The following is a 24,484-nucleotide window of genomic DNA, read 5'->3' on the forward strand; positions in this document are numbered from 1 at the left end:
ACCATAGGACATAAGTATTAATCCTAGCAAAATGGCGAAGCCGAACAGGGAGTTGGAAAGAGCGATGTAGGCGGAAGCTGCCGAGATGGCGGATAAATTTCCTGAACAGGAGATTACCCCAATACCAGTTTCCAGTTTTCCTGCTATTATAGGTAACGTTATCTCACCCATCCCCAGAACGTTGCGATAGCGACTGGCAATGCAGTTATCTATTTTTGAAGTATCCATTATTTCCTATGTATTTATATTTCTGCACAGTACACAATGTCATGTCGATCCTGTATCATTTGTCGGATAATAAAATTCAATATATGCCGAATCACATCGAGAAAAGATAAATTTATTGAAAATATTATTGCGACTCTCTTAAAAAATAGGCATTGATTTAGATCTTGCTTGATAAAAATAAATTGATATATGCATAGTATCAGATTTATATTTCATTAATTTTTGTCACGTGTTGTAATGTAAATTTTTCTAATATTTTCAAGTTGTAATATAACAAGAATGTAACAGAACAAAGATTATCGAGATATACGGTTAGTTCTATTGATGAGTTGTTTTTATGCTACAAACTATATGCGAATAAATTTTTCTTTGATATTTCCTGCAAAGAAACCACATTCAAAGCTATGCTAGCGGTGCCGATATTTTTGTTAGGCGAATGACAGTATTTGAGATCTTCAGTATCGGTGCCAAACACGCTCGAGAAAATCTTTACTCTCGAATTTTGTCGGAAACTTTGTACACTCTGCGCGTGTGATATATCAACAGAATATATCTCATATAACTTGACACATACACACACACACACACACACACACACACACACACACACACACCCACACATATATATATATATATATGACAGATAAGAAATAGGAATTTTATATTTCTATCGTTTACTTTTATAATAGTAAAAAAGATATAATAGATTAATATATATACCAACATCAGTAAGAGATAAAATGTCCATCATTATAAATTTGTAATCAAATATATCTCTTCTTGAGAACTTTAAATAAAAGTCGCAAAAGTCTGTTGAGCAGGAAATTTTTGCATTTGAAAGCGGAATCGAGTCTGCAAAGGAAAGGAATCCTTCTTTACGCTCCATTATAATATATATATTCGGACATAGGAGAGGAAACGTATGTCCTCCCATGGGTTCCGCGAAAATTGTACTCGGATCTTGAGGCGGAAACGCACGACATTTGCATCTTCCTCCGTTCCGTATAGGTATTGCTCATGAATATAGACAGATATGATCCTGTGTTTGAATGCTGTGGTATGAGGAAGTTCGGGCTGAAGCCAATTGAGCCTTTTGAGCTGAAAGCCGATATGTCCAGTAGCTAGCAGAGAAGCTGGGGTTAGCGGAGAAGCGTTATTGAAACGATTACTGAGAATATTCATTTAATGTAAAAAAAATATCTCATCTGATATTATATATCTGATATTTACACTTTTAAGATGTTATTATATTTAAAAAATTATTAAAAGTAAATTAATATTTTAATTATATTTAATTTTAATTAAAATGATTAAAATATAAAAATTAACACAAATACAATAGATAAATTTTCTGGCTATCGAGATTTAACGAGAGAAGAAACCTCCTACCTTTATCCGCTCATACTACTTATATTCGCTATTATACTATTGCGTAATGTCTTCTAGTGACAATATATAATTAACCGCATACATAGTATATACGATGAAAAAAGAGAAAGTATTTTATTCGCGAGTCAAAAGTTAAACGTGCTTGTTTATTTATGTTTATTTATACATCATTTTCAAAAGAGAAATAATCTGAAAATAAATATCAAAGACACAAGCGTCGAGATAAATATTATTTAAGAGGAAATAAATATTATTAGCAATACAATTTATCTTTCTTTTACATGAAAAATTAATATCACTTGTTCAGACTACATCTTGAAGAATAAACTGCATCTGTACCGAAGAAGCTTGCTCTCGACACTCAGCAATTATTTGCACGTACTCGACGTTGGTAACGTACAATGGAAGTCGCGCAAGGAGAATGAGGGTGCCACCGAATATTACGAAAACGCGACCGCCATTTCACGTAATTCCATTTGAGACGCTCGAGGTGACGGAGTCGCTTGAATGCATACGAGGGTGCAGAGTGCAAGGACGGTGACAAGAAGTGCCTGGGGTGAAGTGAGCAAGTGTAACCTGTGGGGATACCGTCTGCAGCCCGCGCTAAAGAACCTAATTGTAACAAATAGCTGCCTTTATCTGCGGCTGCTGCATCACGAACTTTCGCTACGATGCTATGGTTTAATTGTTTAATATCTCTGCGCCTTCTATCATTCAACTTTGTGTTTTTTTTTCCAAATCTTAGTACAATTAATGAATAAATCCAAATAATATCTAAATGTTAATTTTTATTTTCAATATAATTTTTATTTTCAATAACTCTTATATTTTAATGATTTTTCTCACACGCACTACATATATGTATACGCGGAGTCAACATATAATAAAGCACGATGTTGCAATTCTGCTTTTATAACAAGGTATTTTATTTTAATGTAGTCATAAAATGAAAGTGCTGAGAGCGTTTCAAAATGCATGCAAAATAATATTTTGAGATATAGTGTATTAATTTTGAAACATGACACATTTTAAATGTATATATATTTTTCTAGTTTTGAAAATTGGATTTATGTGTTTGAAAATGTTCAAATTAATTTAGAAAAATATATATACATTTAAAATGTGTCATGTTTCAAAATTAATACACTATAATCTCAAAATATTATTTTGCATGCATTTTGAAACGCTTTCAGCGTATATATATATATTGTATTACTCGCTAACAAATATGCTAACAAATTCTATTTAACCTCTCGTATATTTAGATTATTTCTTAACTTATGTTACAAATAACATCGATATACAAAACTTAACAGCAAAGACTTTCAACATCCGCTATCTCGACGTTTTCCTCGACCAATGTGCCCCAAGCCAAGACTTTGATTTAACTTTCATTTACCTCGAGGTTTCTCGCGGAAAATATAATTATAGTATCTTAAAGGGTGGAAGCACTCTCGTATGACTGTAGTGGTTTCCAAAATTAACGTGCTCCTTTGTTGAAAGATGCGTAAATATATTACGTTGGTAATGTCATAAAAAGATAGAGAGCTCCAAGATTTTTGAGTTTACTTGGCATTGGAATAATCTCAAATGTTATATCGTCATTGATAAATTTTAAGTAGGAATTAAACTCTGCGTTTATCAAGTTCGTCAAGTGAAACATTTTAATTATAATATTGCGGCTAAAGTGCTGCAGCTATTGTAATATTACTTTACGCATCACGGAAAATTAATAACGCTTCGAGAAGCAAGGAAGTTTTACGGTAGAACAAGCACCGCATCTTCCGCCGCAATTTCGTAGACAGCATCGTCATGTCTTGTTCGCGAGCGTGTGTTTCGTCGTGCACCGATCGTCTTACTTCGGTAAATATGTAACGAGAACATGCTGCTCTTCCCTTCGAAGTTGGCAAATATTAGGCGACGTTCAACGATCGACAATCGGTGACTTTTTAAGCTGATGCGACGAGGGAACAGAAAGTTTTGCAACTTCTCGAAGCATACTGCCCGTCTTACTCTCTCCTTTATTACGTCCCTTCGGATGAATACCAGATGCGGTTAGAACTTTCGGGTAGTGCACGAAGCGACTTCAAGACTATAATTGCTTTGTTCGATCTAACTTTCGTTTCCTGCCAACAGAAGAGCTAGTCTGGCTTTTATACTTTCATGCGCTATAAGTGCGTTTCCGATTACGCCATCTAATGGATTATTATTGTCGACTTCCTATAGTGCTAAATTTATTAAAATTCGAATAAAACAATTTAGTCGCAATCTATTTTGTTTAATTTCTATACAGGAATGATTATCTCAAATAAAATATTAAAAGTAGTAGAGAGAATAATGATATTCTAAAAATATATATGTTTACATTCGCAATTTATAATTTAATACATTTAAATATTATATTTGTATAGAAAATTTCTTTTATTCAAAGAAACCAAGATTATACCACATTGCAAGAAAAACGGCTAGCCGTACGACGAATTTATTTTCCGTCTCTCGTTCGTTTTTTACAGAAACCGCTTTAATGTATACGCACATTTATTCAGTTTGAAATCAATGCGGTGCTTCTACCACGGGCCATTTCGCCGCTCGTCGAAACTTTTCAGACACCGTTGCGTATTTTTAAACAACTAGCGGTCCCTTATTTATTGCTCGAAAAGTACGTTGATCCTGGCGCTGATCCTAGTCGATCTTTTTATACGAGGCTTGTACAACTTTAAAAAACTTGCCACGGAAGTCATATTTCCCAAATTATTCTGCCTTAAAAACGAAATGAGCATTCGTTATGAAAACAGCAGAGGGATAAGAAGCTTTGTAGATACGATTCGCGGAGAAGAAATGAAGTGCCAGCAAAAAGCCAGTTTATCAAATTTATTTGTTACTTATCGAGAATTCGTGAAAAAGCTGATTTGTACAAGTTTTAAGCATATATATTTTGTATGTTCCATGCATATATGTATTGAAATTTGTCTCAACAAAAATTGCAAAATTGCACCGATAATAACACTGTAAATATAATCTTGTGTAAATTGTAATAACGTTACAGAGAAAATTATATATTAATTCTACAATATTCAAGCAAATCACGCAGATAAACGAATTTTTTTAAAATTTCTTTTTATCAGTGATGAGCTTTAATTGTGCCGTTGCAACATACAGCGTATCTTATCGGAAATCGAAACGCAATCATATTGTCTCATGCAGCAAGGCGCATAGTTAGTTTGCCGGTCTTACGTGGTGCGAAGAAGAACGGTGGCGACAAGAGGGACGTAACGAGAGAACCAAGGGGGACAATAGTTTGACATATCGCGCTGTCATCGCCACGGCGTTGCTCGGATCTGACCGCCGACCTCAGGATAGCGCGAATCTCCCCTCGTATACTTATCTCCGCCTATGCTCGATGTCCTCGTTTCTTCATCGAACTTATCACGTACCGAGCTCAATGAAGCCACGATATCGCCAAACGAGAAATATGAACGTTTTCACAAAGCGCCGCGTCGTCCACAAGCCCTCCGCTATAATGGTCGACGGTGTTACAACCATCGATCAATGAGCAAATCTCGGTGAAAGCACCACGGCTCCTTTCGCAGCATTTGAGTTTCTTTTAACATCAAGTGATGCACCCGCCGTTCTGATATGCCAATATTCGCATATACTTATTCTGGTTAGTGTGTAATCGAAATAGAATTAAATGATAAACTCGAAGAACCAGATATCTATAACTATCTATAAATATACATATACATATATAGAGTGTCTTAAATTTTTCCGGTCAAATATTATATTATCAGTATGTTGTATGACTAAAAACAAGAAGAAAAACAATATTAAATGAATATCAAACATTATATATAGGTCATTTTGTTATAAAGTTCTAACAAAAATATGAAATATAAAAGAAACAGCCTTGTTTTTAATGTAACTGTGCAAAGTAGGATAGATCCAGAATAACCTGAGATACCACGTATATTTTTGGCATAAGTAAAATAAATGAAAACATTTATGCGCTTTATCAAAAATAGTTACGCGATTAAATAAATCAGCGTTTCGATACACTCCCAATAGGTCTGATTGCGGTGAAATTCTCTCATTTGCCTAATTGACGTTTCACCACAGCGAAGTGAGCCTTCGGGCATAATCATCATGCGACCTCGAAGGACATTCAAAGTGCAAGTTCCGATCGGTCAGGCAATTTCTGCGAACGGTGATATGTTTCGTATTTCTATACGTTCGATGAATACGGGCGCATCCCAAGTCGGTAATATGCATCCCTTGAGATATTAGCATATTATGCGAATATAAGAACGGGGACTTCGAGAAATTGCAAATATGTTTGGAGCAAGAAAAGAGCATCAAATTTGCGGGAAAAAATTGATTCAAACGCGTACGTAATACTCCACGTTAAAGTTTTTATCGCATCACCAAGCTTACCCCGCTTTTCAAAATGGTCGTACTTCACGCGATATAAATTGCATCGTCGATAGCTCACCCTACGTTCCGGCAAAGTTAATCCAGCGAGGACGAAAAAATATGTATTTGCACAGCCAGGCAGATTGCCGGGGAAATGACACCGGATGAATCCAAAAAACAGTTTCGAGTACTAACTTGACGCAAGATGATATTTTTCTGTCCCGCGCAGAACCGTTGCTTTATTCATTTCCTTCATTATTAAACACGTGATGTTATGCATCGGGTGTTGAAAATTGTTTCCAAACTATAAAAATTTCTCTATCGGTGTTACTTAGAAGTATAAATATTATTTATGCGTTGCTCATATAATTAGTAATTAGTTTATGTCTTGTATCACGTGTGATATTTATTGCATTTGATTTATTTGCTATATGTGTTTGTTATACTACGCATACACGGATATATGAGAAAGGGTATTATCAGATTGCATGTTTAACGACCATGCTTTAATGAATATTTTTTAATATAGCATCAAGATCCACACAATAATGCTTCGTTTGTGAAATCCAATTTCATTACATTAAATTTCTATGTGTCGTCAAAAGTTTCAATAAAGAGATCGTAAATTTAATATCGGCAAAATTCGTTCATCTCGATCAGTATTGACGAGCCGTGATGCTCGAATGCTGAAAATGAAAGTAATAATCCATGAAGTGTATTAGCCAGTGCAACGCCATACCAAACGACTTTTATATAACTATAGCTATCCATTTATACACTGCTATATACGACGATATATACCATAGAGTCTACTTTGAAAGGTGATACACAATATTTTACGCGTGCCTGCACAAAAATAATTGGCCTGGACACATTTTTTTCCGCGAAACATTTTATTAACGTAACTTTCTCTCTTTTTACCTTTATATATATGCGTGTATGTTTCCTATATATTTTATATATACTATCAGATTAAGAAAAAAGAATTATCTTATCACGTAGCAACGTGCGATTTTATCTCGTTCCGATGTGCATTTGACAAAAACCGTAAAAATAATTGGTATGAAAATTTAATCACGATATTGACTAAGATATATATATAACCTATTGCATAATTTAAAATATTATGAATTCGCAAAAAAGACATACATATGCAACTATATTGCTCTTATATACATTTATGCTGTGGAAATGACAGGTAATATTTAAACTCGCTCATGAAATACAATGCTCATTTCATAGGTTTACAAAATTGATCATAGTTGATTGCATCGGAATAGATTATAGATAAGCCATATCCGTAAGTAAATGGCATTTGCACATGTTATCAAAAATTTAATAATTTTAATATACTAATATATGTTTTTATTATTTAGCATTATATACAAGAAAACGCTGTATTTAAAATGTAACAAAATTGCAGTTGCAATAAACAAGAATGCATCTAAAACCTTTACAATGTACTTAAATGCAAAAAAAAAAAAAAAAAAAATATGATTTATCGTTTGACAACGCGCGCTCTTCACTTTTTTTGGCGAAAATTTCTGAAAACTTTTGACCATCCTATTCATAATTAGACAAGCGAGAAGAAGCCGTATTATTTTGTAATTTTCTAAGGTAGATCTACGTTTCATCGAGATTGAATCAATTCTTACAGCGCGATCTCTGTGTGTGTTTTGTTATATAATGTGATCTATAAATATGTATTTTTCTTCTTTTCTCCGCAGAAATAACATATGGGAATGCGAAGTAGAAATTTGGTCACGTTAAAACATAATATATTGCATTTAGTTTTGCATAATAAATACAGTTTCACTACTACTGTTTCGATTAATGTCAGGCGGATCCTGCATGCACCGTAAAGCTGAGACGTTCTCTGTATTCTTGTTTTACGGAAAGTGTTTAAAATGGTTTATCCCATGCTTTGAATAAGGAAATCTTTTCTAAAATTATTCCCCTGCGGGTAAGGGTTCGCCTAAGCGTTCGCTGTTCCGTGCAGATGCGGCTGAAGCAGGAAAAAAGGCGAACCTTTGTGCTGACGGACCCTGTGTGCATCCTGTGGCAATTGGGTCTCCCTATCTAACGGAGAGGATGCGTTATTATGAAAACTTTACGCTTCCTGTTTTCGAGACTGGTAAAAGCCACGAGCACCATTATATGCGCGTTCAATAGGGACCGGGGGTAATTGCGCGAGAGTCTTGCTCAAACAGGAAATTGAGCGACCGAACGTTATAACATATTTTAGTGCGTCCTAAAAATAACAGACACTCCGATCTGAAGCAGCTGCGCAAGTGAGCTAATGCGACTTTAAGATAATTATAAAACAAGCAGGACACAATGGCTAATGCGTTACTGTCAGTGCACAGAATTGTTCCAGTTTTTATTTTAGCTTCTTTAATTTAGCTTCTACACTAGTACAAAAGAATAATTTCCTCCAATTGTTAATCAGCTAATGTCGGTGTACTAAGCAATTTCAATCATTCATATTATGGAATATTTGTGAATGCATTTAAATTTCCAACTTTGAATATGTTTTTCACAGTTATTATTAATAATAAAAATTCAATAGAAAAGCACATATCGATAATAATTAAGAGTGGTGAGCGTTACCGTCTGAATTATTAAGCATTTATAAATCCCCCCCAAGCTTACATTAATTTAAATTTCAATAGTGAGAAATGAATCTACAAATATTTTGTTTCTCCCCTTACGTCACAAGATCAACCTTGCCCTGTACACGTGCAATTTTGTGGCGCACATTCTACGAATGTCGGTAGGCAAATTGAATTTAATGTTGCAATTATCTTAGTTAGATGTGGACGTTTCCAACTTGCATTGCCTCGCTAACTACAGACAGCAAACTGTCTCAGGATTATTGATTTAAACTCAACCCGATGGTAAACGCTGTCACGTACAAGTCTGATAGCGTACACACGCGCACGTGAAAAGCACGCACACGAGAACCGAACGCGAGAAATACATACGCGGGAAACAAAATAAGAGAAAAGAATATTCAAGGCAAGCGGGTCGTAGTGTAAAGAAAACGGAAACTGCGGGGACTCTCGAGAATAGAAGGAATAAAATATTCGCGCGGCAGAGAAGATGGTTCACGGTTCTCGCGGTGTCGAGATAAAGAGACGTTATTGCTTTTTCCGGCAGACTAATACGAACGGAAAAATTGTCGCCTGTACGAGGAAATGGGAAACAAAATCTAGCAAGAATGGAACGTTACCGCGAATTAATGCGCACGCTCCCAAGTACTTTTTACTTCGTTAGGACTGAAAGTTAATGGGTTTCACGTGACTGATCAAAAAAATTGTACATATCGTTGCATGCTACAATAGATGGTGTCCGTAGATTATATCGTTTATTACGTTATATCCGAAAGAAAATAATTAACATAGCTGTTTTGAATTTTAGGAAGTAGCCAATTTTATAAACAATAAACCACTTTAAAATAGTCGCGCTTCAAAAATACGCATCCCAGAGCGCATGAAATGCGGCACTTTTATTGACGTACGGATATTTTTATAAGCAAGATTTACTTTTCAGTCTCGCAAAACTTATTGTGCGCGCAATTGTGTTTGTGTATCAGAAAACAGTTTTTAATTAAATATACTTGATCGATTTTTTTCATTTAATTTCAAACTTTGTTAGAGAAAAACTGAGAATCCCCCGTCGAGACTAGATATAATCGTCAATTGCGCTCGAAGGAAAGTTAGAGTACACTGTCTGTTCCAAAGTTAACCCGATGTAAATTAAATTTATCAAGGAAGAAGCGTTTCCGTGTTGCAGACGAGTAGGATACGAGATCGATTTCTGCGAAAAGTGCACCTAACGTCCCGGGAGTTGCGCAAATCTGGTTCCGCCGCACATCTCGTAATTACTTACGCGCGGGGCTCTTCGTAATCTTTCAAGCTCGATGTTTGTTTGCGGGATTCATCGCGGTTAAAAGCAGGTAAAGCGATAGCTGATAACAACGTGAAGAGGATGACCCTCGTAGCGTTTATTCATATACGACGGCGCGGGCGATTCGCTCGTTGCGAGTAATGCGATCTTGAGTGTTATATACAGTTTGCACGTATCGTGGAACGATATCTTTCTTGCAGAGTGTATCGAGACCGGTGAGATTAAATGGGCGGCTATCGATCGGTTTTCGATAACTAAACTTCGCAAGCAAATCTTTATTAGGTTTCTCCTTGACCCGATAGAACGAGATCTCGAAAAGAGTGTGTGCGTTTTTTCCTTGAAAGAGACCGTTCAATCTTCTCTCGACGACGAAGCGGCTCAAAAATTCAGCCACGTGATTGATTGATCAAGAACGTAAGCTCAGCTTAAAGTTTTGATTTCAGAATCGTTTACAGAGATTTTAAGAGATTTAATAAAAACATTCTTTTCGTTTAAGTTAAGAGAATTACTCCTCCGATCGAATCAGCTCTACTTCTTCTTCCTATTTTTGTGTTTTCGTTTAAACTTGTGACTTAAAGCTCGTCACGTGATTTTCAATTCTATATAGTATATAATTACGATATATACAGAAACCGCAGCGCGAACACGACGATAATTCATTACGGTATAAAAGCGTTTGTAATCAGCCTTCGGCTGTCTATTTATCGCGGAGCGTACGTCGAATAGAACTTCAGCGGCGATGTAACTATAGATCTTTCCGATTACCACATCGAGACGGAAAATACGAGGGTATAAAATGGGCGTTGCCCCCGCGCAAAAATCAGATAAGGGGTACCGCGACTGCTGCCCTACTTCCTCGCGCAGATGCGGATGCATCTTAAATTTATAACGATGAAACGAACAAGAAGCTGTCAGGTCCACATGCTACGACGGGATTTTATATCTCAGCGCGTCTCTCTAGTCGTTTACCGACGTTACTTTCTGTTCGTCGATCGAGCAAGCGAGATGTCTGTTCGATGAACGGCATGTGCAGTCACGAGGAAATGTTAATGTGAGAAACATGCGGATCACTAAAAATCTTGTATATAATATAGTTATAGAGAAATTTGATTTGTTTTCTATATATTCATTTTATCACGTATCAAATTTTGCAAAATTAGGAATGTTCTGCGATATAATTTATTACACAAGTAAACTTGCATATTACAATTTTCGATGCTAAATGACGAGTAATCTGTACTATTGAGCAAATCAATAGACGATTGTAACACGATATCATGTACAAGAATGCTGTTACAGACGGAAGCTCACCCTCGCTTGTCCTTTTGTACTTGTGTCACTTTGACACCGCATCACAATTGTCTCTGGTTACAATTGTACGAAACTCTGCAGTCAAACGTGATATATCAAATGCAGGCAGATAGACGACCTAGATTTCGGCTTCTCTCGTGGAAACGTAGCCTCTTAAATTATTTCTCGATCAAATCGAATATTTCTTATGATATATTAAGCGTAATATTGCATTCACGATAATGAACTAAAACAGTTTCGATAGTTAAAGATTGATTAATTGATCAATCCTATGTTCTCGTTCTTAAAATAAGAAATATCGAACGCTTTGAACACTTATAAAATCAGTTTTTAATCCAAGTATAAATTTCTTAAATTAATTATAAACTATCCTTAAATGATTTGAATCGTCCTAATTGTGAAAAGTTAAAAACTCCGTATCGAGATTTGAGGATATAAAGATGTAGTTCTTTGAGAGAATGCTGAGGTCCGCGATAATTGACTCTGTCTTCAGTTCCCCGATTCGTTTTCCAAGGCACCTAATTTATTTCCCCTACGTGATGCTGCGTATATTTTTCGCGCGTACCGTTCCTCCTCCACGAATCTCGTCGCCAGGGAAAGATATCTCTAGATACGGATTTCGTCTGTAAATCTGATCCGTTCGTATCCGTCCGGATATCCTTTCGGACAGCAATTTTACGTTTTTCATGTCACGAAATCGCGTTATAGAACGATATACTTTTTTATATTAACGATTCTTCCAATTATATTTCGTAATTCTTTCTCTCATATATGAAATAAATTATATAAATATCACGTGAGATGTTTTCATTGTTCGGCAATTAAAGAAAAATCAGAATTATTACGATAAAATTTAAGATAAGATTTTAATTTCGCTGAATGCAAAATACAATATAATAAAAATTATATTGTATTATATATTTATGAAAAAAATTATTACGATTTTTCTTAACGACTTTTCATTTAACTCATAAACTCGAAAAAAAACTCCAACGAAACGTACCTTACAATTTTATTGTTTCATGAGCAACAATGTGTTTATCTTGTTACTGTAAAGCGAACAATTTACAATATCTAGATACAAGATGCGCTTATATTTATATTTCTCGAGACATTGAGCCTTATAAATTCTTTTTCATTTCCTGTAATATTTCTACAACTCTTGACTGTAATACTCGTTTGCGTATCTGTTGAAAAAGACGAAACTGCCCTTCTCTCTTTTATATTGTTTATTATCATAAATAATATCGTGGAAGAATTTTTCAAAAACTTTATAACATAATAGTATTAATTCTGAAACATTTAAAACTCAATCATGTATGGCGTATGCGAAGATTAATATGCGATCCCTTTTGTGAACGTTCACTGAACGTGCAATATTGCTTCTATAAACTTATATCGTCTTTTATTACATGGTTTACAAACTTTTATAAACTTACTTGGTTTGAGTTTCCATTCTTTACTTTTACGCTTGAGCTTTCGAGCGAGTTTCTTTGAAATTGTCGGAGGGAGAATCGATTTATATATGATCGATTAAGTAATGCAATTATGAGTACTGAGTTTAAAACTCTCCCATTAGACATCAAGAAACTGCTAAAGAAATCAAGTTAAAACTTCACAAGTAACAAGAACCCTTTCTGAGAATCCTTTCTCTTTCTCGGACATGAGTAAAAATCATGTTGTACGATGACAAAGCGAACTCTGTTCGAGCGAACAGACAACTTGAAATCGAATATAGTGCCGATCACCTTTTTCGCATCTCTTTTCTGTATCGCGTAAACGTTTTTGTTACACGGGTATTATGTTCGGCACATTTCGCGCGCATATTATTCGATAGCTAGACAAAACGTTCCCTGTGACAGCCTGAGAGAAGACGGGTGATACCACCACTAGGACAATCTACATTTACGAGCAAGAAGAATACGACGCATAAGACATACGGTTTAGACAGTTTGCAGCCGCGGTGTATGACGTCTTACAAAATGTAACCAGTAAGTTACGATTCTTATGACAAGCCGCGTCGTAAACATTCATATCTCGTTGTTTGACATGGGGTGCACAAGGGCGGAGCATCAAGCCTACGATATTTCGATAAAAAAAAACGTATTCCATTATCGTGAAATTTTGCATATAAGCTCCCTTCGTTTGCTGTTCCGATCGGTTATTTCCATAAAGGGATATAACGTCGCTCCGGACGACGTCAAAAGTTCTGCAATCAGCAACGGCGATGTTAAAGATTACGACACCTCTCTATATGCGTTTACCTTCAGCTTTAAGTTCTTTGAGAATCTTCATTTTTTTTCATAATGGTAGATATTCTCCTTCTATGAAAGCCGTGTCTCTCGTAACATCGATGCGAAGGCCGAATACGATGTCCGATCTAACTGGCGATGCGACACAAAATTCTGACACCACGTGACCATTATTATCGCCAAATGCAAAGCAGAGCAGATACGTTGTCGAAGAAGCAGTTTGAACGAACGATATCGTATTGTTACATAAACGGATTCGCGTGTGCATTGTTCGATACCGTCCTTAACGCCATTAACTCAGATATCAGTATGTGAAAATCATCTTCCGATCAGCCGGCGATGCACTCGACGATGTCCGACTGGCTCCGAAAATCGTACATCCCGCCGTTTGATCGAGCTAATGTCGAATATATAGGCGACGCATGCTGACCACACGGCAATAAATATCGATAATCAATATTCCACCAGAGGCGATTTGGTTCGGGCTCGCGCAACGCCAGCAAGGTGCGCTGCAAGAGTGCGAGGAGAAGAAAAATCGAAGGGGACGGAACCGAACGAGAAGAGAGAAGGGGAGAGAAATATCCTCAAAAGATGCTTTCAAAACCAGAAGCGGCACTTTCTCCCTACTTCGTATTAAAAACCTTACGCTCGAAAGGACACTTTCAGCCGCGCTGACCGATTGTGAATGGCGAATTTGTGATCTCCTTTACAAAAGCAATTATGTTACTCCATCCTTTTCCCGGAGCCGGAGCCGCGATATTCTAACCCTTTTGGTTGTCTTCTTCATCCCTCTCTCTCTCTCTCTCTTTAACTGTTTCTCTATCTACCACTTTCTTCCGCATCACACCAGGAATCTTGAACGGTTGGCTTTTACATTTTCAAGCTTCTCGCACGGAAAATCGCTCTTACATTCAAATCAAAAGGCCTGGGCCGCCGCTTTACTCATGCGATGGTTTAATCCAACAGACTTTCTCCTTGCTATTTTACTATCACCATTGTCCGTTTGACATCTAGAACGACGGCAATTCCTTTTGTCACACCTTGGTCCATCTATTTCTCTTTCTTGTTTTTCTTATCAGCTCGATATCTTTATCCATAGATATAAAGTAATTAGACAAAATTGTACATGTCGATCGGATTAAGCCTGGATTTTTGTCGGAGCATCCATGATGTTATTACAAGGGGAATTGTAAATGCGCCACGTCACTCTTTAGTTAAACCGACAACGCGATGCACAGTGTGCCGTTCTTAATATAGATATTAATCTTCACGGTAAAAAGCTGTCAAAAAATATTCGAGTGATGGCGGGACATAAAAACAAGACAAAATAGATGTTTTCATATTTTGTTACGGCTGAAAGACAATTTCTAAAAAATATTGGCGCATGTCAGTGAACACACGTGTAACGTAACTGCGCTTTAATCGGTGTATTTATAGATTGTCTATGTATGATTTCGCTATAAACACAAAAAAGTGCACTCGCGGTCGACACAACTGGGGTAAAATTTTATTTTTAGTTCTCCATGTGTGTATACGCGGGAAAACGCAAAGAGAGAAACTTTTATATATCTATCTCAAAACAATTATATAAATCATTATAATCCTAATCAAGAAAACATATTACGCACAATTCTTTCTTTGCGAGCGGCTTTCGTCGATGTGAATCGAGATAGAAAGAAAGAGATAAAAAGATAGTTTATGGCTAGTTAATTGCTTTTTAACTGTAAATATAACATCACATTTTTTTACCATTCTGCTTTATTTTCTATCTTCCTTGTTCGACATCAATGATAGTATTATACTGTCGCATAAGCTAACGCATTTACGCTACATATGTGCGAGTATGATTAAAAACCGCAGTTGTATTATATTTGCCCGAATAATTTGATATTCTGCATCTCATTGATCTCATCAACAGGATCTATTTTCTCAATGATTATTATATATGTTTATGGATATAAATGTCACATATACATCGACACTCGCAAAAATTTTAATTTCAACGTCCGAGAGATTTTCGATCTGTAAAATCGTACGTCACCCACTATATTACGTTTCGCGTTACAAACAGTATACCCTTTAATTCCAACAAAACACAAAATTACATTTTCCAATTCACATACCATACGATTCTCGGCTAGGGACGATGAAACGATGGGTAAAAGGGTTCGCGAGCGAAACTTAATAAATTAATCCTGTAAACATAGATTCGCGTTTCGGTGGTTATTCCATGCGTGCATCATGGACATATGTATGCATCCATGACGGCAATGGTAGGATGCAATACGTGCTCGTAACTTTGGCGTAGTGTAAGTTCCGCGGAAAATATCAGTGTGTACAACGTTCTGTTCCTCCCTTCCCCACGTGATATATTTACTTAATAAACGTTCCCCGAATGGCAGGAAAATTTAAATTAAATTTATTCAGCGAAAACAGCACGTAGGCACGAGAGTGGCCGCAACATTGTTTGCGGGCGAACGAAATGCGCAAAACGGGATGACAATATGAAAGAGCAAGTGTGCGGGAAATGAAGCGACCAGAAAGGACAAATAGATATAGAGAAAGAGAAGAGAAGAATTAAAGTAGTGAGCGAATGAAATTAGATAGAGAAGAGGAGAAATAGTGCTAGATGTAGCGCGAAAGGAAAAGAGCCGCGAAAGAACTAACGGTTAAAATGAAGTGAAAAGCCTCTCTCGAAGAGGTGATGGCACACTTGAATGACGACGGCTCGTTGAATTGATCGTGGAAAGAAAAAAAAATGTAAAAATATGCTCTCGCCATGCTTTTCGTACGACGAAAATGTGTCAAATACGCGCGTGCTTTGTCCTCGGTCCGAGTCCGCCGGAACCATCAGGGGAGGAGCGATGATGTCGATGGCGCGCGATTGTGACAGAGTGTGTGCAATGGCAAAAAAAAAAAAAAAAAAAAAATCGTTCGCGTTCCATTTCGCTCGTGCATCGGCGTTTGGCACTTGGCCGCCCGGTTGTCGCGTCGTTTTCGTATTATCTGAAATTTTTCCGGTGTCAGTGGCTCGTAATTCGAGCATACAACGATCGGTTAAACGGCTCACGACTGGTTCGTCCGTACGTTCATAAATTCGCGTGCTGGTCTTTTTTATTGCTTTCACGAGAGAGAGAGAGATACGCTTTGCAAACCGTACAACCGCGTCTGCACGATTAAGCACTTTATCACTTGCATATATTGGGACAAAAAATTATTGTTTATTAATTTATCGCGTTTTTTCATAAGCTATCTGTGCCTTGCGTAATGCTAAATAAAATTAATAATTTGAATAGAGAAAAAAATTTTTTCTAATTTATACTATGTATATATATGTACACTAATTGAGACGAAAAATACTCTTTCCTTTGAAGCAGTGTCAACAATAAGAAAGATTTGCCATTATAACATAACGTTTCATCGTTGTTATTAAACATAAAAGAGTTAAATTAATAATATATTTGAAGTTCTTGTTACACATACACACATCTACAGGCTTGGACTAAAGTTAGCCGATTCAAAATGGATGCTGGCATTAACGCTCTCCTCAAATTGCTATCTTCACACATCGTTTGTTTTTTGAAAATTAGCATGTTGATTAAAATTCGACTTGAAAGTTGCTTTGAAACATGAAACTGGGCCATAAGTTTCTCAAGTGAAAAACGCATAGGAGCGAAAGCCGTCGATGCCGGGGCATGGACAAAGTGGTCATATTTCGCAAGTGTCCCATGTCTGCCCTTTTGTCTTTTCCCTAGCGGCAACCATTGAAAGCAGCTTGCTGTAAGCGGATATTCTATTTAGGACTTTAGGAAAAAAAAAGTTGGAAGCATACTTAAAGTTGGTACTGTGCTATCGTATAAAATTGCTTATCGATCGGCTTGTCCTTCTTTACTGTATAAATCTACTTCGTTTCAATATGAATAAAACTAATTTATTCTTGTATTCATTTTTTTCGAATCAAAAAATTTATAGCATATAAACACTTTTATTAAAATATTTTACTTATGGGGAGAAAATATAATAATAAAAAAAAATAACTGAAAGAATAGCGCAGCAGATCTAAAGAGTATCTATCTATCGTGTATCTATCAGCTGTGTTGCATTAGTTCGGTCTAAATGCGCATTTATGACGAAAGCAACGTTTCGTTGCTTTTTCAATAGAATTGTCGATGTCGGCGGAGGAACTCTTCATGGAAAATCACGTTTGACAAATTCGATGGCATGCTCGAAACAGACTCAAGTTCACTCGGAGGAACACTGGGTGGACGGCTCTGCAATAGCTCACGGAACGTATCTTCCTTCTTCCCGGCACGGCGAACAGATTGTCGGAGGAAATCGTCGGATCGTTCTTTAAAGCGGAAAATCACGCGCACGGGATTTACTCCAATTTCATATTTTTTAAATTGTGTTCACTGATTTATCGCGCGACAAACAATGCTTTATTGTATATTCCTAATTAAATATTAGAAATAAGATACTTATGTTACTAAATTTTTAAATGATAAAGATTTTTTCCGTGTTTCAAGAGTAATCTGAAAAATAAGATAATGTTTTCAGCGTCGCAATTGGCATATATCGAGTCTGCCGCCGCGAATCTTAATTATGCTGTAAATAATTTTACATCGAAGAAAACCACAATATATTATCTCTCTCTCTCTCTCTCTTAACTTGACTTTAATTACTATTTAACTCGAAAAATTCGCATCGAGTATATGATCTTAATTATTATGGCATACTATTCGGATTCGTTCTTAGTTTGTACTTTATATATGTATATTTCGCTTCATTTCAGTTTCTTTATATCTGCTATCTTCTATTTACACGAATATAAGAGTAAGTTGTAGAAAATTCATTCATTCCAAGTGCATTTTGTGCGCTCTGCCTTGAAATTCTATTTGAAATTTTTCGCTGCAGCAATAATATTGCGATTCTCTCAATATTTCTGAGATATATTCAAACATAATATTATTATATAACGTTATCGTTTATAAAAGAAGTTTAATCACAATCATGCTTAAAATAAATAACTTAAAATAACTTGTAAAATGTAAAATTATTATATAAAATTATACATTTCTGTAATGGGTAAATAGGCAGATTTAATAGATAAATGCAAAAATGTTATTGTATGGAAAATTTCGAGTGTGCTGGCTCATAATAATATAGAGACGTTTTATGATTATATCACATTAACGATGATTCATCAAAATCGCACAAGATTTCCTATACTTCTCGAAATGCACAAGAGAATCTCATATTGTTCAATAAAATATAATATATAAATAACTATTTTTTTTTTTTAGAATTAATTTATCAATAATAGCTAATAAATGTGATAATACTGTTTATAAATATAAGTTTACGGATATCTAGGTCATGCTTATATATCTACACATCTAATTGCAGAAAACGTGCATAAAAAGCAATTTATCTCTTTTATCTATAATTCTTGAAAAGCCGTACAGTTTATACCTTACACATTGCAAATTAGAATAAATTTCAGGAAGTATATTATGAGCCTGTAATGGAGATTATGTATCGAGGTTGAAGATAAACTGAGGAAATCCGACTTGACGATTCTATTTGAAAACTCCATGTTATGATTATAGTTGACACGCGAGATTATGGAGGCATCTCGTAAATTGCAAACAAGTAATCTGTTCACGCTATTATATTCTCTGAGTAGTGATTGCGTAAATATAGTCCGCGCTATCATCCATTATTTTGATCATCGACATGTTTCGACGTTATAAAAGGTGGACAACAAGACAATCTTTTTGCAGTGTTGAATAAAATGTGGTTTGACAAGTTCGTGTTTTGTGCGTTTATGGTCGCATCGACCAACGCAGAGCAGAATATTCAATTAGAAATTCCTCAGGGATTTTTGAAGGGCCTAAAGACCGATACTGTTTTGCAGAACAAACCGTATTATAGTTTTAAGGGAATACCATATGCGAAACCTAATGTCGGTATTAATAAATTCCAGGTAAGTTGATTATAAAAATTACCCGTACGCATACATATCTACATTAGTGAATTAAGCATTTTCGTATTTAAAATGCGAGTCGAAATATTGAAAAAGATATATTGTATTAATGATTATTAGATATAATAGATAAGTTGATATTTCGAGCGTTTAAAATTTTTAAGATGCCGGAACCAGCTGATGGCTGGGAAGGCACATATGACGCAACTTATCATCGTTCGACTTGTCCATTCTTCTGTATGATAAAACAAGACTTGATTGGGGAAGAAGATTGCCTTTATCTTAATGTTTACACACCGGTGTTGGAGAAAGATGCTCTTAAAGCCGTTATGGTATGGTTTCATGGCGGTGCTTTTAACAATGGTTTCGGAGATGATTTCTTTTTTGGTCCTGATTTTTTAATCGAGCAAGACGTCATCCTTGTAACGCTTAATTATAGACTCGGTCCAATCGGTAAGTGATTGTTTCTCAAGAAATTTATGCACGGCGTTTAAATAATTTCTGTGTTTTAAAAATTTGCAAAACTCATAAAAACTGAATTAACGATTTATAGGATTTTTAAATACCGGTGACAAAAATGCACTTGGCAATGCCGGATTAAAGGATCAGGTAATGGCGCTTAAATGGGTCAAAGACAATATACATTATTTTGGCGGCTGTCCCAACCGAGTTACAATCTTCGGCGATGACGCGGGTGCAAGTTCCGTCCAGTTTCACATGATGTCTCCAATGTCGGACGGTGAGATATGTTAATCGTAATAAATTCTTGATTATTGTACATATATATATATATATATATCAAGATAAAATATAATTTATCGCGCTACAGGTTTGTTCAACGGTGCCATTCAACAAAGTGGAAGCGCAGTGAATACATGGGCAATTTCTTACAATCCTAGAGAATTTGCCTTCAAATTAGGAGATAAGCTCGACATTGAGACGAATGATTCTACTGAATTGGTTTCTAAACTCGCAGAATTTTCTCCGAAGGAATTAATTGCAGCTAGCGATGAAATAATGAAGACCGAAGTATGTAATTTTCTTATAGCATTTATTAAACATTACGTTATGCTCACTAAATACAAGCTAGATCTCTTGTTACGCGGATATCTATACGCGCATTACGAGAAGCGGCATTACATTAATTTAAGTTTACGGTACGAATGTACGTAATACACACGCAGTCAACGCGGATATTCATTATACTAATGAGTACTGAGCGCCGGGGTAATTATTCGATTATGTCATTGCAGAATATTATGAACGGCCGTTTAGGAGCGTTCCTTCCATCGGTTGAAGTTGATTTAGGACAAGAAATATTTCTACCCGATAATCCTTGGACGCTTCTGAAATCCGGAAAAATTGCCAACGTGCCCGTTATGGCTGGAATTACGGCCGACGAGTCCGCTTTCTTCGTACAGAGTAATCACCAAGGCGATATTACGCGACAGTTACACGCTCGACGTCATGTAAACGATATGAAAACATATGTTTTCAGTGATGCTTGGCAATATCGATCAGATGAATGAGCATTTCGAGAACTTTCTGCCGGCCGACTTGAACATAACCGATGCCGGGCAGAAGAGCCAACTAGGCGAAAGCCTCAAGAGCTTTTACTTCGGGGATAAGTCGATCTCCACGGAAACGACGAAAGAGTTCACGATGGTAAGTATTACTTAATTTGTGCAAGCAACCTTCTATCCCTAAGTTTAATGACGTATATATTAATGCTGTTTGTGAATTTTAGATGTTGGACGACATCATGTTTGACGCTGCGACCGCGCTCAGTTTAGATATATTAAGCACCAGAATTTCGGCTCCAATTTACGAGTACATATTTTCTTACGAAGCTCCATTCGGTATGATAAAAACTATGTTTCACGTAGAGGCTGGTGAGTTATGGCTTCCACACACATGCCATAAAAAGATTATATTTCCTCTATATAACAATTTATTAAATATTACGTTAATACAATACGCGATACATTGCAGTGTTTATAAATTCAATTTAATTAATTTTGTTTATTCGTAATCATTGTTGTCTCATTCAACATAGGCGTTGCTCATGGCGATGATATGACTTATGAATTTTATTCGGATGCTTTGAAAAATGTACCACAACCTGGTTCGCCTGCGGAGAAGATGATGCGTATTTTTACCACGTTACTTGCAAATTTTGCAAAAGACGGGTGTGTGACTGGATAATCTTTCGTTCTATTAAATTAATCTATAATTGCAGATATAAAATTGGAAAATTAATTATAATATTTTCAGGAATCCTACATCGAATATGAACGAGTATGTAACTGTGAACTGGGAACCCAGAGGTAAAGAAGATAATTATATGAATATCAATCAAGAGCTAAAAATGGAGAAAGGCTTACTGCAAGATAGAATAAACTTTTGGATGAATTTGTACAAAAATGTTCTTGACTAAATATATATAAATATAAATAGATTAATTTACGAGAATGCAGTTCAAATACGATAACCACATCAAATCTCATAATTAATAAATAATAATGTATGATTATTCTTGTAAGGAATAATATGTATGTATAATATATTATAGAAAGAGATTGCAAATACATCTAAAAATGAAATATATTATCTGTAAAAGTATTTAGTGAAATGTTATTCACCGTGAGAAAAGAGAGACCAAAACTCAATATATATCTTATAATCCAGATTTTATCAATTATGTATATATATATATAATTGATAAAATCTCGATTATAAAATATCTAATTAAAGTCAGCAATTAAGTTTTCTAATTTGCTATTAATAGCCGTCGATATCAAGTTTTGCCGTTATAAAATTTTTAATTCGATATTATTTCATTTTACATTACAAATTCACGCGCTCGCCGCAAGTACATCATCGCGGCAAGTGAAATTGTTGAAAGAGAAACATCGAGTCTACATCTGAAACAACAAAATTGTTGTGGGAAGGAATGTTGATGCGACTCGGGTAGATCCTTAGCAGTTTGGTTACCGCGGTTGAGATTGGCAATTTGTTGTATACCTTTCTCTCTCTCTCTCTTTCTCGCTTCTGTACCACACGCTTCTACTTTTTCTCGCAGTGGTCGAGATATATCTGTGGTGGCGTGGTTAGTCACGCACGCACGGTCTCGCACGCGTTACCGTGCGCGTACAACGATCCACTAGCTGACGTATCGGATGAAAGGAAAATTTATGCCTTGTCAGAGCGTTACGAACCAAATGGTAACAAATAGGGCCGCGCCCATCGCCGACAAGAAACTCTTCTGTCGTTATCGTGCATGCGCGCACGTGGCCAGGGTGAACAATCCGCGAATAATCGCGCGAGATGGAAATTATTGCGGCTAACGCGCCGCATCGTAGCAGCTGTTACTCGTATTACCCCCGGTATCGCCTATATCCTTTTTCATGCAGGATCGCGAAAAGTTTTCGTATAACAAGGTGAAATCGTGTGGATGCACGATGCAAGTTCTTTAACGAAATTGCGCGCTTTTTTGATAATTTATTCGTCCAACATATGAGCGAATCGGCAAGATGACACATATGGAAAGCAACATATTGGAAAGATGAATGAAGAACCGACGAATGACAGTGAGAGAAAAAATAGTGCTCACGTAACATCGATCTCGTGAAATACTCATTTGATGTATATATATATATCACTGTAATTGTATAACCTTGAGACGACTGCTGTTTCATCGCGTTTTATGATGTAATCAAGAGCGGAGATGAACACGGATGGTGTAGCGAGCGCCGTGAATCGCATCGTGAACTTTAACATCGCTGTTATCTTCAAGAGAGAGTGTATTCCGCGTGACTTGCCGCGGAATACGAAAAACACACGGACGGCCACGGTATATTGATCGCCAGTACGGATGCAGTTTTGACTGTGCGGGGGACCTGTGCGCGCGAATGCAATCGATCATCTCGCTACGGGCGAAGAAAGTCTGCAGCGGTGCCGACGCGCCTGAATAAGCGATATTGTTAAACGGAGTTTTCATTCTTCACCGTCAATGGGATTGCGCGCAATGATGTTGCTGTCTCTGCAGGATTGACCGATCGGAAATACCGGGAAATTGATGAGTCTTACGGGTCTCTATAAAGCTCCCTCAACTTTCATCTCAACAACTTAATATCTCGTCTACACGACAGGGCGAGGAAACGTTATTTACTCGCGTTTCCTCCCGACACGTTTCGACATTCGCGCAAACGATGCGACGCGGTACAAATGGAAAGAAACGCATGAATAATATACGACGAGACGATAGAAATATATCGCTGCAAATGCTCGTCAATATCTTAATCTGCTCCATTTAGCGTTCATACAAATTCCCGCGAAACCATTATCGTTGATACTCGAGCGTATTCGCGATACGATGGCGACGCTGCTGTTGCTATTCTCGAAGCTGTTATGTCCGTCTTAACAAGCGAACAAACTCTCGGTTTGACGATGCCATAATTCGCACAGAAATGCAAAGCGTACTGAGCTTGGCGACGACACTTGACGAGATAAGCATGCTTATTTACAATGGTTTGCAATTTGGAAACGCGAAGTTGTGAACTATGTGAGCCGCTCTAACAAAGGCAAACTTCAAAACTGGGTGATTTGATGAAAATTATTAGCGTTTGCGTAATTGTCATTACGTTATCGATGTATTTTTTATTACCCTGTACGACAGTAATGTCATACGCTACGGTATGTCACGCAACTGCGTGCTATTCAATCGTACGTGTCAATTTTATCGCGCGCGACTTAACTGGATTTAATCGGCTATAAGATATCCTTCTCGTTTGATCAGGCGACGTTGGGATTATATATTAGTTACCACACTCTCAGATATTTACCCTTTTCGACGCTCAAGGCGGATGCAATCCTACGTGCGGTGTAGAGTCTCGGACAAACATTTACGTTTCTATCGCCTGCACGGCGATTTCTCCTACGTAATGCATTTGATCGTATTTGGATTAGTCCCGATCTTTAACCGCTGTGTGAATATTGA

The 24,484-nt window shown here is 36.6% G+C and overlaps 2 protein-coding genes across 7 annotated transcripts in view; both read left to right on the forward strand.

The window, feature by feature from the left end:
- The window catches only part of Ten-a (tenascin accessory), a 422,894-nt gene that overhangs the window by 35,527 nt on the left and 362,883 nt on the right, over window positions 1–24,484 (forward strand). The gene's annotated exons all lie outside the window — the stretch shown is intronic.
- On the forward strand, window positions 19,268–22,001 carry LOC138938139 (esterase E4). The gene is made up of 9 exons (XM_070304916.1): window positions 19,268–19,485; window positions 19,650–19,938; window positions 20,039–20,224; window positions 20,315–20,514; window positions 20,739–20,907; window positions 20,984–21,150; window positions 21,233–21,377; window positions 21,542–21,674; window positions 21,760–22,001. Exons 1-9 carry the CDS (start codon window positions 19,294–19,296, stop codon window positions 21,920–21,922), a joined length of 1,644 nt encoding a protein of 547 aa, XP_070161017.1. The 5' UTR covers window positions 19,268–19,293; the 3' UTR covers window positions 21,923–22,001.

This window comes from Polyergus mexicanus, unplaced genomic scaffold (assembly GCF_030449975.1).
Source record: "Polyergus mexicanus isolate NDT 795.1 unplaced genomic scaffold, iyPolMexi1.0 SCAF_12, whole genome shotgun sequence".
Lineage (NCBI taxonomy): Eukaryota > Metazoa > Arthropoda > Insecta > Hymenoptera > Formicidae > Polyergus > Polyergus mexicanus.

Coding starts and splice junctions, on each gene's coding strand:
- LOC138938139 (XM_070304916.1), top strand. CDS start 19,294: ATGTGGTTTGACAAGTTCGTGTTTTGTGCGTTTATGGTCGCATCGACC. Junction 20,515..20,738: donor ATGAAATAATGAAGACCGAA/GTATGTAATTTT, acceptor ATGTCATTGCAG/AATATTATGAACGGCCGTTT. Junction 21,675..21,759: donor GCAAATTTTGCAAAAGACGG/GTGTGTGACTGG, acceptor TAATATTTTCAG/GAATCCTACATCGAATATGA.